Source organism: Carcharodon carcharias, chromosome 14, assembly GCF_017639515.1.
Source record: "Carcharodon carcharias isolate sCarCar2 chromosome 14, sCarCar2.pri, whole genome shotgun sequence".
Lineage (NCBI taxonomy): Eukaryota > Metazoa > Chordata > Chondrichthyes > Lamniformes > Lamnidae > Carcharodon > Carcharodon carcharias.
The window spans coordinates 10,603,176-10,619,803 of NC_054480.1; the positions used below are offsets into that span (position 1 = coordinate 10,603,176).

At 43.5% G+C, this 16,628-nt stretch overlaps 1 protein-coding gene across 3 annotated transcripts in view; it reads right to left on the minus strand.

The window, feature by feature from the left end:
• unm_sa1614 (un-named sa1614) overlaps positions 1-16,628 on the minus strand; it is a 258,244-nt gene that overhangs the window by 90,916 nt on the left and 150,700 nt on the right. For all 3 annotated transcript variants that reach the window (XM_041204808.1, XM_041204807.1, XM_041204809.1), the window contains exon 10: positions 9,108-9,208. In XM_041204808.1, coding sequence (XP_041060742.1) covers positions 9,108-9,208 — 101 coding nt within the window. The remainder of the gene's footprint in view (positions 1-9,107; positions 9,209-16,628) is intronic.

Below are 16,628 nucleotides of genomic sequence, written 5' to 3' on the forward strand. Positions count from 1 at the left end.
AGGGAGGGGGCATCCCAAAGGTGAGCTGGAGAACGACCCACCGACTCTCCCCGCCCCCCCACAACTCCCCACCACTGGATGTCCCTACATTAGGATTGCACGGCGGTTGGCCAGGAAGTTCAAACTTCCGTTGGGCAATTGCCCTGCAATGGGAACCATCTGAAACTCCAAATTAAATCGCAAACTTTGGATGGTTCCAACTGTCTTATACTAACTGTTGCCCAGAAAATGTTAAAGAATTAAAACCACTTCTAACTCCTGGGTACCTATAGTACTGACCCACTGACTGTGATTGCCACTCCATAGAAGTTATGGTGCAGAGAGTTCTCAGCACCCCCTGGTGCTCAGTGTTTTCAGCGCAGCAGATTAATAACAGTGTTGGGAGGAAAGATTAAGAGGAAATATATTTGATGTCTACCTTCAGAAATCCAGTTAAAATGAGCACTTTATTTAGTAAACCAACCATCATGTAAATGAGAGTTTTTTTGATGTAAATAAATTGATAGTTAATGAAAAAGAAATGGGACGAAATATCTTTCCTACAAATACTTGTGAGGCACCTCAAGAAGGGAGCTGTGCTGGAGTATTCAAAAATGTGTTGAGGTCCTCACATTCAATTTTTGGATTTAAGAAGCACCAAGAGCATTTACTAGATGCTCTCCCAGATGGCATTTGGCTGTTTTATTTGCAAATGCTTCAATTACATGACTGGCAGGCATGGGATCAGTTTTAGTATGCATGTTAAAGATACAAAGCTTTATCTCTCCACTACCATTCTTTGTTCTAAGATTGTTGCATTCTGAAGTTGAATTGAGGATGAGCCACTTCTTGCAGTGCAATATGGACAAAGTCAAAGCCAACCTTCCAGAAACTGTGTGCCCTCATCCCCAATCGCTACTCCCTTCCAGTTTGCAATATAACTGAGTTTCAAACCTCTTAATCAATCCAAGGCTGCCTACTACCAATTCAAGAACATTTCCCATCTCCATCCCTATCTTACTCTCCATCCCCAAACTTCATCAAAACCTCTTTTCCATGCTTTTGTCAACTCCAAATTTGATTTTCCAAATATCTTCCCTACTGATCTCCAAAGGTGCACTTACATAAATTCCATTGTCACCTACAACTCAGTTACCAGTACCCTATCTAGCACACCAATCTCTCCTATCCTTGACCATCTATATTGGCTTGCTAACCCTTGGCCCATTAATATCCTTGTCCTCATCTACAAAGCTCTCCACAGCCTTGCTCCTCTTTATCCCTGTTGCCGCCTGCAGCATTAATCACACTGACACCTTTCCAATTCTGAGCAACTGTGTATTCTCTCCTTTTTGCTTAATACAATTGATGGCAGAACCTTCAGCCCCTATTTTCAGGGATTAAGTCCCTGCATCCTTCCTCCTTGGTATATCACTTCCCAATATCAAAAGCATCCTACACAATAGTTTCAGGCAACCTCACTCCTCTTTCTGCTCGGGTCTGAGTCCCAATTGTGAAACACCTTGAGATGTTCTGCTGCAGTAAAATTGCTATAGAAATTAAAGTTGCTGTTTATGGTTTAGTGAGCTTATTCAATGAGTTATAGAGACATAGAAAGCAGGGCAGTCCAAAGTTTGATCTCTGTCCTGAGTTACATGCTCTTGTACCACTCAGATGACGGGGTGTTGGGGAAGGATTATCATGCAGTATTCTTAGCAGCTAACTGTTACAGCTGCTAGGAGTACACATATTTGTGTTTTGGATAAGGGCATGATGATACACAATTGTGATACCCCAATAGTTAGACAAACTGATGATATCAGTCAACGATGTCACAAGTGAATAATGATACAAACAAAAATAGCAGATCAGGCAGCATCTGTAGAGGGAGCAACAGAATTATTGGGCTGAATTATCCAGACTTTGAATATCTTCAGCAGTTGGAACCATTTCGATCACAGTCTCAGTAGCAGTGCACTTCCTAGGGTAATTTTATGGGAGGTATACAATTACAAGACTGCCTTCAGGATTGCCATCCAATTAGGGATTCCTTGCTGCAGTCTCCAGGGTATTTTAAGGAAATGGCAAAGCTGCCTGTAGAGAACCTCTAACTTGTTAATTTGCAGTTTAAGGTGGTAGCTTTAATTTGTCATGGCGCTCAACTCCTTGTGTTGCATGCACCTTGTTACTGACAAGCTGCAGCCATAGTAGAGATTTGGTGTGACGCCAATAAAGTCTCATTTGCACTGGAGAAATGTTATTAATTGGTTGCTTAAGAACCTTAATTAGCTTTCCGCTGTTGTTGGGTGGGTGCAGTCACTGCAATGAAGCTGCCTCCAGGAAAAGTGTGAGGTGGCAAGAACATATCCAGAACCATCACAAACACTTTTGCCGCAATTTTCCCAGGACCCCTCCTGCCTCCAAGTCCTGGCAAAATTCCTTACAATGTTTCAGGTCGATGACCTCTCATCAAAAGTTAGAGATGTGACAGGTTTACATATGAACAGATGTACGTACAAATTAGGAGCTGGGATAGGCCAGTCAGCACCTCTAGCCTGCTCCACCATTCAATAAGATCATGGCAATCTGATTCTGGCCTCAACTCCACATTCCTGCCTATCCTGGTAACCTTTGACTCCCTTGTTAGTCAAGAATCTATTTACCTTCGCCTTAAAAATGTTCAGTGACCCTGCCTCCGTCCTGGGGAACAGAGTTCCAAAGGCTCATGACCCTCAGAGAAAACAATTCTCCTCATATCCATCTTAAATGGAAAATCTCCTATTTTTAAACTGAGACCCCTAGTTCTAGTCTCTCTCACAAGGGGAAACATCCTTTCGCATCCATCCTGAAATTCCCTCAGGATTTTGTGTGTTTCAATAAGATCACCACTCATTCTTCTAAACTCCAATGGATACAGGTCCAACCTGCCCAACCTTTCCTTACAAGATAAACCCCCACCGCCCCCCTGCAATCCCAGGTATCAGCCTAGTGAACTTTCTCTGAACTGCTTCAAACTCATTTATATCAGTTCTTAAATAAGGAAGCTAAAACTGCCCACAGTACTCCAGGTGCGATCTCACCAATGCCCTATACAAGTGAAGCAAAACATCCCTACTTTTATAAAAGCAAAAAACTGCGGATGCTGGAAATCCAAAACATAAACAAAAATACCTGGAAAAACTCAGCAGGTCTGACAGCATCTGCAGAGAGGAACACAGTTAACGTTTCGAGTCCGTTTGACTCTTTGACAGAATTAAGGAAAAATAGAAAAGAGGTGAAATATAAGCTGGTTTAAGGTGGGGGGGGGGTGGGACAAGTAGAGCTGGATAGAGGGCTAGTGATAGGTGGAGATCACCAAAGGATGTCATAGACAAAAGGACAAAGATGTGTTGAAGCTGGTGATATTATCTAAGGAATGTGATAATATGGGTATAGATATCCCTAGTGGGAGTGGGGTGGGGGGAAGGGATCGAAATAGGCTAAAAGGCAGAGATAAAGCAATGGATAGAAATACATTTAAAAATAATGGAAATAGGTGGGAAAAGAAAAATCTATATAAATATTTGGAAAAAAAGGGGATCGGAAAGGGGGTGGGGGTGGAGGAGAGAGTTCATGATCTAAAATTGTTGAACTCAATATTCAGTCTGGAAGGCTGTAAAGTGCCTAGTTGGAAGATGAGGTGCTGTTCCTCCAGTTTGCGTTGAGCTTCACTGGAACAATGCAGCAAGTCAAGGATGGACATGTGGGCATGAGAGCAGGGTGGAGTGTTGAAATGGCAAGAGACAGGGAGGTCTGGTTTTATGTTCCATTCCCCTTGCAATAATCTACAACATTCCATTTACCTTCCTAATCACTTGCTATACCTGCATACTATTTTTTCCTGATTCATGTACCAGGGCATCCAGACCTATCTGCACCTCAAAGTTCTGCAATCTCTCTCCACATAAATTATATTCTGTTTTTCTATTCTTCCTGCCAAAGTGGACAAGTTTACATTTTCCCACATTATACTCCATGCCAAATTTTGTGCACTTGTTTAACTTATCTATGCCTCTTTGTAGCCTTCTTATCTCCTCTTCACAATTACTTTCCTACCGATCTTTGTGTCATTAGCAAATTTAGCAACCATACATTTGGTTCCAACATCCAAGTCACTGATATAAATTGTAAATAGTTGAGGCCCCAGCACTGATCCCTGTGGTACTCCACTCATCACATCTTGCCAATCCGAAAAAGCCCCATTTATGTCTACTCCCTGTTTCCTATTAGCCGACCAATCCTCTGTCCATGCTAACATGTTACCACTTACATCATGAGCTCTTATTTTGCGCAGTAATTTTTGATGTAGCACCTTGTCAAATGCCTTCAGGAAATCTAAGTACAGCACATCTTCCCCTCTATCCACAATGCTTGTTACTTGCACAAAGAATGCCAATAAATTAGTCAAACATGAATTTTCTTTCTCAAAACCATGTTGACTCTGCCTGATTGCAGTTAGATTTCCTAAATGCCCCGCTATAACCTTCCTAATTAAAGATTCCAGCATTTTCCCTATGACAGATGTTAAGCTAACTGGCCTGCGGTTTCCCACTTTCTGTGTCCCTGCTTTCTTGAATAGAGGAGTCACATTTACTATTTCCCAATTTGATGGGATCTTTCCAGAATCTAGGGAATTTTGGAAAATTAAAACCGATGCATCTACAAGCTCAGCCGCCACTTGTTTGAAGCCCTGGATGAAGTCCATCAGGACTTGGGAACTTGTCAACTTTTAGTTCTAATAATTTTCTCAGTACCCTTTCCCTGGTGACTGTAATTGTTTTAAGTTCCTCCCTGCCTTTCACCTCCTGATTCACAATTATTTCTGGGATGTTATTTGTATCCTTGCATCCACTACAATGAAGAGAGACACAAAACATGTGTTCAATTCATCCGCCATTTCCTTATTTTCCATTGTTATATCCGCAGAATCACTCTCTAGAGGACCTACGTTCAATTTACTTCCTCTTTTCCTTTTTAAATACCTGTAGAAACTCTTACTATCTATTTTGTATTTGTAGCTAGTTTTCTCTCATACTCTAATTGCTTCCTCCTTATTAATCGTTTAATCATTCTTTACAGTTTTTCATACTTTGCCCAATCTTCCGACCTGCTATTCATCTTTGCGGAATTATATGCTTTATCTTTCAATTTGATACTGTCTTTAACTTCCAAGAGCTGAAACTCAAGAGGTGAGGTGAGAGTGACTGACCTTTACATTAAGGAAGCATTTGACCAAGTATGGCATCAAGGAGCCTTAGCAAAACTGAAGTCAATAGGCATCAAGGGAAAAACTATCCACTGGTTGGAGTCATACCTAGCACAAAGGAAGATGGTTGTGGTTGTTGGAGGTCAATAATCGCAGTCTTGGGCCATCGCTGCAGGGGTTCCTCAGGGTAGTGTCCTAGGCCCAAACATCTTCAGCTGCTTCATCAATGACCTTCCTTCCCTCATAAGGTCTGTCGTAGGGATGTTCGCTGATGATTGCACAATGTTTAGCACCATTTGTGACTCCTCAGATACTGAAGCAGTCCATGTCAATATGCAGCAAGATATGGTTGATATTCAGGCTTAGGCTGATAAGTGCCAAGTAACATTCGTGCCACACAAGTTCCAGGCGATGACCATCACCAACAAGGCAGAATTGAACTATCCCTCCTTAATATTCAATGGTATTACCATCAATGAAGCCCCCTTCCTGGGGGTTACCATTGACCAGAAACTGAAATGGACCAGCTATATAAATAGTGTGGCTACAAGAGCAGGTCAGAGGCTGGGAATTCTTCAGTGAGCAACTTGCCTCCTGGTTCTCCAAAGCCTGTCCACCTTCTACAAGGGACAAGTCAGCAATTTGATGGAAAACTCTCCACTTGCCTGGTTGACAGCCACACTCAAGAAGCTTGACACCATCCAGGACAAAGCAGCCCACTTGACTGACACCCCATCTACCACCTTCAACATCTACTCTCTCCACCACTGACACACAATGGCAACAATATGTACCATATACAATATAAATTGTGGCAACTCAACAAGGATCCTTCAACAGCATTTTCCAAACACAAAACCTCTATCACCTAGAAGGACAAGGCCTGCAGGTGCATGGGAACACTGCCACCTGCAAGTTCCCCTCCAAGTCACACACCATCCTGACTTGGAACTTTATCGCCGTTCCTTCACTGTCACTAAGTCAAAATCCTGGAACTCCCTCTTCAACAGCACTGTGGGTGTACCTACACCATATGGACCGCAGTGGTTAAAGAAGGTGGCTCATCACCACCTTCTCAAGGGCAATTAAGGATGGGCAGTAGCCAGCGAAGCCCACATCCCAGGAATGAATAAAAAAAAAATGGGACAAATGAAGAACAAAACTTGGGTCTAGTGCAGGTATATAGTATTATGGCACAGCCGATGGTAAATGCTGAGCTGCTCAAATCCCAAAGGCAAACTTAAACAACTGCCACAAATGTTTTGCAATTCGTATTAATTTCAAGATGCGTGCCTTGAATTCATTGTAATAAGACCACCAAGTCTTATATGTTTCTTACAAAACTAAATTAAACCTTTATTTAAACTCACTCTGGGCCGAGCCAGCAGGGACTCGCTCCGGGCCGACAGGGACTCGCTCCGGGCCGAGTCGGGTCGGGCCAGCAGGGACTCACTCCGGGCCGGGTCAGCAGGGACTCACTCTGGGTCGGGCCAGCAGGGACTCGCTCCGGGCCAACAGGGACTCGCTCTGGGCCAACAGGGACTCGCTCCGGGCCAGGCCGGTCCGGCAGGGACTCGCTCCAGGCCGGGCAGGGACTCGCTCCAGGCCAGGCCAGGTAGGGGAGGGAGAGACTTGCTGCCAGGCCAAAAGAAGTTCTATGCGATGGCGTGGACGGGTGTTGGGGGTGCATGGGGAGGATGCCCAGGGGTGTGGGAGAGAGAGATAGTGAGCCAGCATGGGGGAGAGAGTGTATGCAAGCATGGGGGAGAGCGAGTGAGCATGGGGGAGAGAAAAGTGAGTGAGTGTGAGGGAGAGTGAGTGTGAGGGAGAGAGAGTGAGTGTGAGAGAGAGAAAGTGTAAGGGAGAGAGTGTGAGTGAGTGTGGGGGTGGGAAGGTGAGTGAGTGTGAGTGTGGGAGAGAGAAAATGATTGAGTGAGTGAGTGGGAGAGTATGAGTGAGTGAGTAAGGCAAGTGTGTGTATGGCTGGCTCACTCTCAGGATTCCCACTCACCTTTAACCCCTCATACCAACACACAACCACGAGTGAGGGTGAGTGAGTGAGCATCAAGAGATTAAAGGCAGGATTTTACCGTTGGCGAGCAGGGGCAGGGCCCGCTCGCCGATGAGTAAAATGTCGCGGGGTGACGGCGGGCGGAACTCCCAACATCACCACGCCCCATTTATATTTTCAGGAAGGCGGGGGTGCAGCAAAATCAGCTGCGCGGCCGCCGACCTGTCAGTGGCCAATTGAGGCCATTGACAGGATCAATTAAGCAATTAAAGGACCCGCCCGTCCAATCCGACGGCAACTAGAAAAAACATGAAACCTCATCCACCGGCGAGATGAGGTTTCAAGCAGGGTTTTAAAAATTTTAATAAAGTTGTTATGGAAATTATGAACATGTCCCAACTCATGTGACATTGTCACATGAGGGGACATGTAAGGGAATTTTTTTTTCTTCTATTTTTAATATTGTTGAAAGTAGAGCCGATCTCCCTGAGGAGATGAGTGCGCTCTTTCGTGTGCATGCGCTAAAGAGCGCACTCTCGATTTTAGGGATTCCTCGCTGCCCGTACAGCGTATAGCACTTCCGTGCAGATGTCACGCTGGGCGGGCCTTAATTGACCCGCCCATGTAAAATGGTGGTGCTCCTCTGATCGCGGGCGCCAATCGGAAGCGCGCCTACTCTCGCCAGCCCATCAAGTGCCCCCCCAATGGGGGGAAAATTCTGTCCCAAGAGTGAGCCAGAGTGAGTCCCTCTCACATTCTAATGGTGATCTTTATTACTTACTCTTTTTTTTTAAATGATCAATTTATTGCTTTGACCTCGCTTTATTTTTACTCACCAAGTTGTTTCTGTTTTTCATAGCTCAATTTTATTTTGAAATTCACATTTAATGTTGTGCGAAACCTTATCTTTCTGAAATTTGCTCCTTGAGTGAGAAGACAATGGAAATATGGCCCCACGAGTGAAAACATTGGACAAGCCTGCCTTGCACCATCATTGCTTCTGTCATTTAATTTCTCCTGCCTTCCACCCTATCATTGACATTCTTTTTTGTTCTTCCTTTCTTTCTTTCCTTGCCTCTATACTTGCTTAAAATCTGTTACATTTCTTAAGTTTTTCCAGTCCTGATGAAAAGTCATTGATTTTAAGCATTAACTCTGTTTCCCTCTGCACAGCTGCTACCTGATCTGCTGAGCACTTTCCAGCACTGTTTTATTTCAGATTTCTAGTATTTTGCTTCTGTGTTAATGATTAGTGGTTATTTGGGTAAAACATCTAAGGTCTACTGGCAGTCATGGAATTGAATCCAGCAAGGAATGAACTCTTTGATGACAGTAAGGGAGGAGAGAACATTTTCAGGAAGAGAGAGATTTAAAAAACACACAGGTTTACATAAATTTGTGTACGATAACTATCTCGGAGCTTCTAGGATTATCCTTAACATACCTTGCTAATAGTAGTAAAAGGCAACTTTTTGAAGGATGGAAAAGAGTTAATTCCTGATCAGAGGCCCTTCTCTAAGAAGGGCTTTGGTTATATTACTTTTTACAAGAATACTAAAATCATATGGCATCAAGAAATATAAAGGACCATAAAGCATAAAAACTCACTTTGCACAAGCTTTTGTGCTTCAAAAATAATGGCTAATCAGTGCCACAGGCAACTCGATCATTACAGCAAAACAAGCTGAATACTTCTTACTGTTAAATCTCTGAGCAGTTAGGTTCCATGGCAACAATTCAGTAAATGCAGAAACTGACAGCTGTAGAATGCAGCCAGCCTAAATCCTAAATGAAACAGAAAGCATATTCCACAGGAGACAAATACTCTAGACCAACCATCTTTAAGTAAATGAGAAGATCAGTCACACTAACCCATCACTTTTCTTATACAGGATTCCTATTTTTTCAGTGCCATATTGCTTATTGCCCTGGAGTTGGTGCATGCTGTACAGAGACTGGCGACTCACAGAATCCTGCAGGGACAGAAAATATAAATAAATGATAATTCAGTGAGCATATAGTAACTATACAAAACTCCACTTGAGAAAATGATAAAATGCATTATGAACATAAAAAGTATATTATTAAAGGGAACAGTAGCATAGTAGCCTTAACTGGTGATCTAGTAACTTGGACAAGTGATCTAGAGTTATAATTTCAACGCCGTTACAAAAATCTGAAATAAGAAAGCTAATATCAATAATGGTGACTATGAAACTACTGAATTATAGTTAAAAACTCAGCTAGCTCACAGGTGTCCTTTAGGGGCGAAACCTGCTGTTCTCACCCGGTCTGGCCTACATGTGCCTCCAGACTAAAAGAAAAGTGGTTGACTCTTACATGGCCTAGCAAGCCATTTGGCTGTATCCAACCACAACAAAAAAGCTAAATAAGAATAAAATTAGAGGGACCACTCGACAACAGCCTGGCATCTGAAATGACAAAGGCACACCCAGCCCAGTTGACCATGCAAAGTCCTCCTCACTAACACCTAGCGGCTTGGGCTAAAATTGGGAAAGCTGTCCCACAGACCAGTCAAGCAACACCTAACATAGTCATACTCACAGAACCATACCTTTCAACCAAAATCCCAGTACCATCTACCACCATCCCAGGGTATGTTTTGTTCCATCGCTGGCCAGACGTACAACAGCCAATGGCTCAGTGGCATACAGTCAGGATGGAGTGGCCTCAAAATTGACTCAGGACCCTGTGAAGCCTCTTAGCATCAGGTCAAACATGAGCCAGGAAACCTCCTGCTGACTACGATCTATTGTCCTCATTCAGCTGATGAAGAAGTACTCCTCCATATTAAACACCACTTGGAAGAAGCACTGAAGGTAGCAAGAGCACAGAACATACTCAGGGTGGGGAACTTCAATATCCATAACAAGTGGCTCAGTGGTAGCACTGCTATTGGCTAAGGTGGCCGAGTCCTGAAGGACGAAGTTGCCACAATGGGTCTGCAGCAGGTGGTGAGCGAACAACATGAGGGAAAACCCTGCTTGACCTTATCCTCACCAACCTACCTGTCATGGATGCATTTATCCATGAGAATAATGTAAGGAGTGACCACTGCACACTCCTTGTGGAGATGAAGACTTGTCTTCATTCTGAGGATACTCTCCATTGTATTATGTGCTAAATGGGGTAGACTCAGAGCAGATCTAGCAGCTCAAAATTTTGGGTATCCATGAGGTGGTGTCAGCCATCAGCAGCAGCAAATTGTATTGCACCACAATCTGGAATCTCATGGACTAGCGTTTCCTTCACTCTGCCATTAGCATCAAGCCAGGGGACTAACCCTGGTTCAATGAGGGGTGTAGTAGAGCATGTCAGCATCAGGTGCATCAAAAAAATGAGATACTAGCCTAGTGAAGCTACAACACAGGACTACATGCATGTTAAACAGCGAGGGGCAGCACGCTAAAGACATAGTTAAGTAATCCCAAACCAACGTAACAGATCAAAGCTTTGCAATCCTGTCACATCCAGTTGTGAATGGACAATTAAACAACCAACTGGAGGAGCAGGCTTCATGAACATCCCCATCCTAAAGGGTGATGCAGCAGCCCAACAAGTGCATTTGCAACCAGCTTCAGCCAGAATTGTTGATGATCCACCTTAGCCTTTGCCCGTGAGCTCTGCCAACAGAGATGCTAGTCTCTATCTCCACATATCAAGAAATGGCTGAATGTATTGGATATAGCAAAGGCTATGAGCTCCGAAAACATTCCAGCCACAGTGATGAAAACTTGTGTTTCAGAACTTGCCACAGTATCACAGTAAGTTTATAGTGCAGAAGGAATCCTGCCGATTCTGCTGTTACTACGTTCCCCTCATTATTGGCTCTCTGAAAGAGCATTCCACATCGTCCCACTCCCCTGCCTTATCCCCATAACCTTGCAGATTCTCTCTTTTCAGGTAGCAATCCAATTCTTTTTTGAATATCTCGATCGAACCTACCTCCACCACTCTTTCAGGAAGTTTGTTCCAGACTCCAACCACCCTCTGGGTGAAATTTTTTTCCTCACATCACATTTACTCCTTTTGCGAATTATTTTGAACCTATGCCCTTTAGTTCTTGATGTTCTCTTGAGTGGGGACAGTTTCTCACTATTTACCCTATCCATACCCCTCAGAATCTTGAATACCTCTATCAAGTCTCCTCTCAGCCTTCTTTTCTCCAAGGAAAACAGTCCTAGAGCCAAGCTGTTCCAGTATAGCTACAATTGCCATCCACCCAACAATGTGGAAAATTTCCCAGTTATGTCCTGTCCACGAAAAAACAGAACAAGTCCAAAGTGGCTAATCACAGTCTTGTCAGTCTACTCTCAAAATATCAGCAAAGTGATGGAAGGTGTCGTCAGTGCTACCAATAACTTACTCAATGGTGTCCTGTTTGGGTTCTCCCAAGACTACTTGGTTTCAGACTCCATTACATATGAACATATGAATTAGGAGCAGGAGTAGGCCACGTGGTCCTTCAAGCTTGCTCCGCCTTTCAATAAGATCATGGCTGATCTGACTGTAACCTCAGTTCCTACAGATTTGGTCCAAACAAAAATAGAAGAGCTATATTCCAGAGGTGAGGTGAAAATTCTGCCTTTGATAGCAAGGCAGAATTTCGCCAAATGTGGCATCAAGGAGCTTGAACAAAAGTGAATCAAGGGGACAGCTCTCTGCCAACTCAAGTCATATCTAGCATGAAGGAAGATAATTGTAGTTATTGGAGGCCAGTCATTGAAGCCTCAGGATATTGCCGCAGGAGTTCCTTGTGGCAGTATGCTGGGCGCAAGCACCTTCAGCTGCTTCATCAATGACCTTCCCTCAGGTGAGCAGCTTTTGGCCAATGCAGACCAGCTGAAACGTGGTAAGAACAGGGTCGGCTGCGTTTTGCACAGAGAAGATGAAATTATAAATGGCAGTTAAGCAGCTAAGTGGAGCAGAGAGGGCCTACCTAGCTACAAATTCTCAAGATCCTACCCTATTCAGGGTTCCTGGTCTCCATCTACCACGCAAAATGTGAAAAGTCTGCAATTTCTTTTTTTGCAAATTTAGAAGTTATTATCCAAACAACAGCTGGAATCCAGTCAGAATGTGGTCGCATTTCCAGTGACCCGTCTCTGTTCCAACCCCTCCCCTCCCCCGACTACCTAATTGGCCAGTAAACCCAACCCCAGACCAATTCACAGCTGGCTTCCATCAAAACCTGATAAGTTTCTACTTCTTGTTGGGAACGAGTTTGCGATCCCGATACGAATCTGCCTCCCTATTCCTGCCTCCACCGTGAAAATCCGGCCCTTACTTTTGAACGTTATATCCTAAGAGTTTGGGTCTGCTGCATAGCTCCCAATAATGAGGGGAACATGTAGCAACAGCAGGATCGGTAGGACAGTGATTTAATTAACTTAAGGAAGTATCCTTGATGACCTCTTGTTTTTCTTTTGCACCAAGGGCTGCAGCCTCCTCTGATTTGAATTCTTCTTAATGAACCATACTGGATCCTTCAGCTACTTCAGGAATGCTTCTCTTCCTGATGGGCCTCCGTTAATAGCCACTTTAAGCAGATGAAGTGGTGCAGTGCATGGAAAGCCACCAAAGTGTGCCAAACCATTGATGTGAGTAGCACATTGTACCTCCAGATCAATCTAGTCACTTGAAGTGGTCCTTCAATTCCCCAATTGTTTACTCTATGATTTTGTGAGTGCTTGAATATAATGTTTGCACCAATGCTCTGTTGCAGAGACAGGTACTCCCTTTGGTATCATTGTTGCGTTCCCCACCAGTTTTGTTATTTTGCCTTGAGTCTGTCCCAAAGTTGTGGGAAAGTTACTTAGGGAATTGTCACTGACACTTCATTAGCTGCTTCTTGGTTGAAGCCAGAAATGGGCTTTTGGAATGCATGTGTGGAATGGATTCATGGATCTGGACCTGAGTGGGGTAACTGGAGTAACAAAAGAAGCAGGGAGTATGTCTCAGTGGAGTAGCACAAATCAGTGAGTGTAGCCACAGACAATTTAAAGACACTTTTAAGAAAGGAAAGGAAAAGCAAATCAGAAGCAAATCAAAAAAAAAGGTACAAGTTATCTTTCTGTAAACATTTCCTGCAGGAATGCATGCGGTCGATGCAGTGCCACTGTCAGGAGCAATCAAAAAAAGAAAGGCTTGCATTTATATAGCACCTTTCATAACCAAAGGACATACCAAAGTGCTTACAGTCAACAAAATACTTTTGAAGCATAGTCACTGCTATAATGCAGGAAATATGGCAGTCAACCTATGCACTACAAGATCCTACAAACAGCAATGTGATAATGGCCAGGTAATCTGGTTTTGTGATACTGATTGAGGTACAAATATTGGCCAGGAATAACTCCATTGCTCTTCTTTGAAATAGTGCCATGGATCTTTTACATCCAAACGAGAGGGCACATGGGTCACTGTAACATCTCATCCAACAAATGACACCTCCAACAGAACACACTTTAGTAACGCATTGGAGTGATTTTTGTGCCCAAGTCCCTCATGTGGGACTTGAACCCACAACCTCTGACTCAGAGGTAAGTGTTGCCAATTGGGCCACAGCTGACACGCAAGACTATGCAAAAGCCAAATATTGGTGCCTTGATTAATAGAAATAGGCAAGACACCATTTAAATGGTGACGTATAAAGTGCACTGAAAAGTAAGGTTAATGTAAATAAACTGAATGTTCATAAGAAATATGCCCTATATCCAAGATTTTTAATGCACTCATATAGATAGATATATACACATGGTTTTTAATGCACTTGTATAGATAGAAAAAAGATAATTAGTTGTGTTGTGAATTACTGAGCAGGATAACAAAATAAAATTGAAATTAATTCAGCAGCCAACTGGAAAACAACTTAAATAAATAAAAGGCAATTAAATGAACTGGGGAACAAATACAGGAAGTAGAGAAACCAACAGGCAGCTTGGAAAGTGGAAGGGGGAGTTGAACAAACAGAAGAGCACATAAAATAAACAAAAAAGAAACCAATTTAGTAACCTTGCAAAAGAATTTAATGAGCCTGAAGGGAAAATGATTACATGAGCTGAGGAACAAAAGAGGTGGCAAAGTATGAATGGTAACAATATAATTTGGGACAACCAGATGAAAACCAAACCAATACTTTTAATCATATAGGTCTGAATTTTTCATTTGTCGGTTGCACGCGATTGGCAAGCCCGGAAGCGGATGGGAAATGGGCCTTCGGCCACAATTAGCGCCTGACCACGATTTCACGCTGGCTGGCCATTAATTGAAATGCGCACTGAGAAATGCTCAGCATTGCCGGGGTGGGAAGAGGGTGGGCACCGACCTAACTGAGGATGTGGGTGACCGCTTCTAGAGAGCTCCCTGAAGGCAGACAGCTGCCGCAGGGAGCTGCAGACCTCCACAGAATAAATGAAATGACAAAAATGCTGCAAAGTATGTCCATGCAGCACAATCAAGCATCTGAAAGCATATCTCATAAAAACCTGTCCCGAGGTATCTATTTTATTTCTCCACGGAGATTTCAGCCCGCCCTGGATCGAGGTTTGAGCAAAAATATGAATGCCACCTGGGAGAATGGCCCTTCCGCCATACGTAAATGTGGACGGGCCACATAAAATCGCTGTTAATTGCATTGTTAATAGGCTTAATTGCCCGTTAATTGTCGGCGGGTGCACTTCCAACATCCGTGCATGCCCACCCAGCGAAATGTCGTGCCGGTGCGCGCTGATGTCGGGATGCTTGCCCAACATCATCTTGCACTATTTCACGTCCGTTCAGGTTGGGTGCACGCCCGCCCGCAGGACGTAAAATTCTGGCCACTGTATTCAGGGTTGAACTTGTCTAAGTCAATTTTTGCACCATGCACTTAAATGAGGCTTCATTATTTTGTGCTTTCTTTAGCTCTTATGAAATTAGTTCCTGAAGCTTTTATTTAAAAAAAATAGGTCACACTCTTATACCCAATATATTTTTTGTCACTCTTTCCTGCATCATTTCCATACCTAACAAATCCCTTCTGAAGTGTGATGACTGAAATTGTACACAGTTTTGTAAACCTCGTCTGACCAGTATATTATATAACCTCTCCATTCTGGCTACACATCCCAGATGTTTGGTTAACTTTTTAAAATTTCATCACCACATCACATAGTTGTGGCCAGAAATGAGTTGACTATAAATCTCTTTCCAGTCACCTTGTATTAATTCTATCCCATTAAATTTGTACTTCAGTTGCATGTTACTCAAACCTTTACTGGCATTAAATTTATTTCCCATCTGCTTGCTCTAACCCTGATCAGGCGATGGACAATATTTCCAAACTGACTCAGAGCAGGAAACCTCAGAGGGAGCAGCGCAGAGAGGTCATGCTCCCTTTTTATGGCACTAGCTGCTGTATTCTGGTAAGTAAAGAGTTTAGATGTTCCAAGATGTTGAAAAGCTACGGAAAGAAGGTAAGAGTGTAAGGGGATAAGGTGGCTGAGGTAAGTGGATAAGGGGGTAGGGTAGATGAAGGAGTACGGTGGGTATGGTTAAAGGGAGGATGGGTAAGGGGGTAGGGTGAGTGAGGTAGTAGGCTGGCAGCTGAGTAGGGTGGTGAGGTCTGGTCAGGTCAAGGGGGATTCAGGATGGTCAGGGGGTTGGATTGGGGTGGAAGTTGGGACGTCATGGGGAGAGTTGGGTGGTGTGGCTGGGTCACTATGGGCCAGGTTGGTGGGGAGACAGGTCGCCAGGGTGGGGGGGAGTTTTGGAGTGGGGAGTGGTCAGTTGCACTGACTACGGTTTTTCTATCCAACATTTCCTGGATAACTATGCAGGTAACTAAGTCAGGACTGTTTTAAGTCTCCAACTCTAACTCAAGAGATTGAGACTTTTTCAGAGGGTCCAGGGGAGCAGGGGTATTGTCTATTAGAAGTTTAAACTTCCCGGGCAATTCCCATGGAGTCATTGTGTTGGGACTTCCAAGGGATCCCGTTGAGCATCTTGGACACTGATATTCCAGAGACCGGAAGATCTGAGCTAATGATTGTTTGAGAAGTAAAAAAAGACAGACGAGCTCCATTAATTGCTAGCCACAATAGCTTAAGACACATCTGGCGAAACAGCAATATCTTTCAATGTAAATTATATTATGTATATTATGCTATGTTTGCATGCAGATGAACAAATCCGTTCCAAAAAAAGAAACTAATGAAGATGGAATCCCTTTAAGTTATTCTCAATAGCTATAAAACTGTGACTTTCCATATTAGGCTCAGCACAGACTTGGATATGCAGCAACTCACCAAGGCTCCTTTGACATCCCGTGAAAGAACAACAAGAAACTGTGGCAGCTTGTTATCCGCAGATCAGACAGTTGCACTTGGAAAA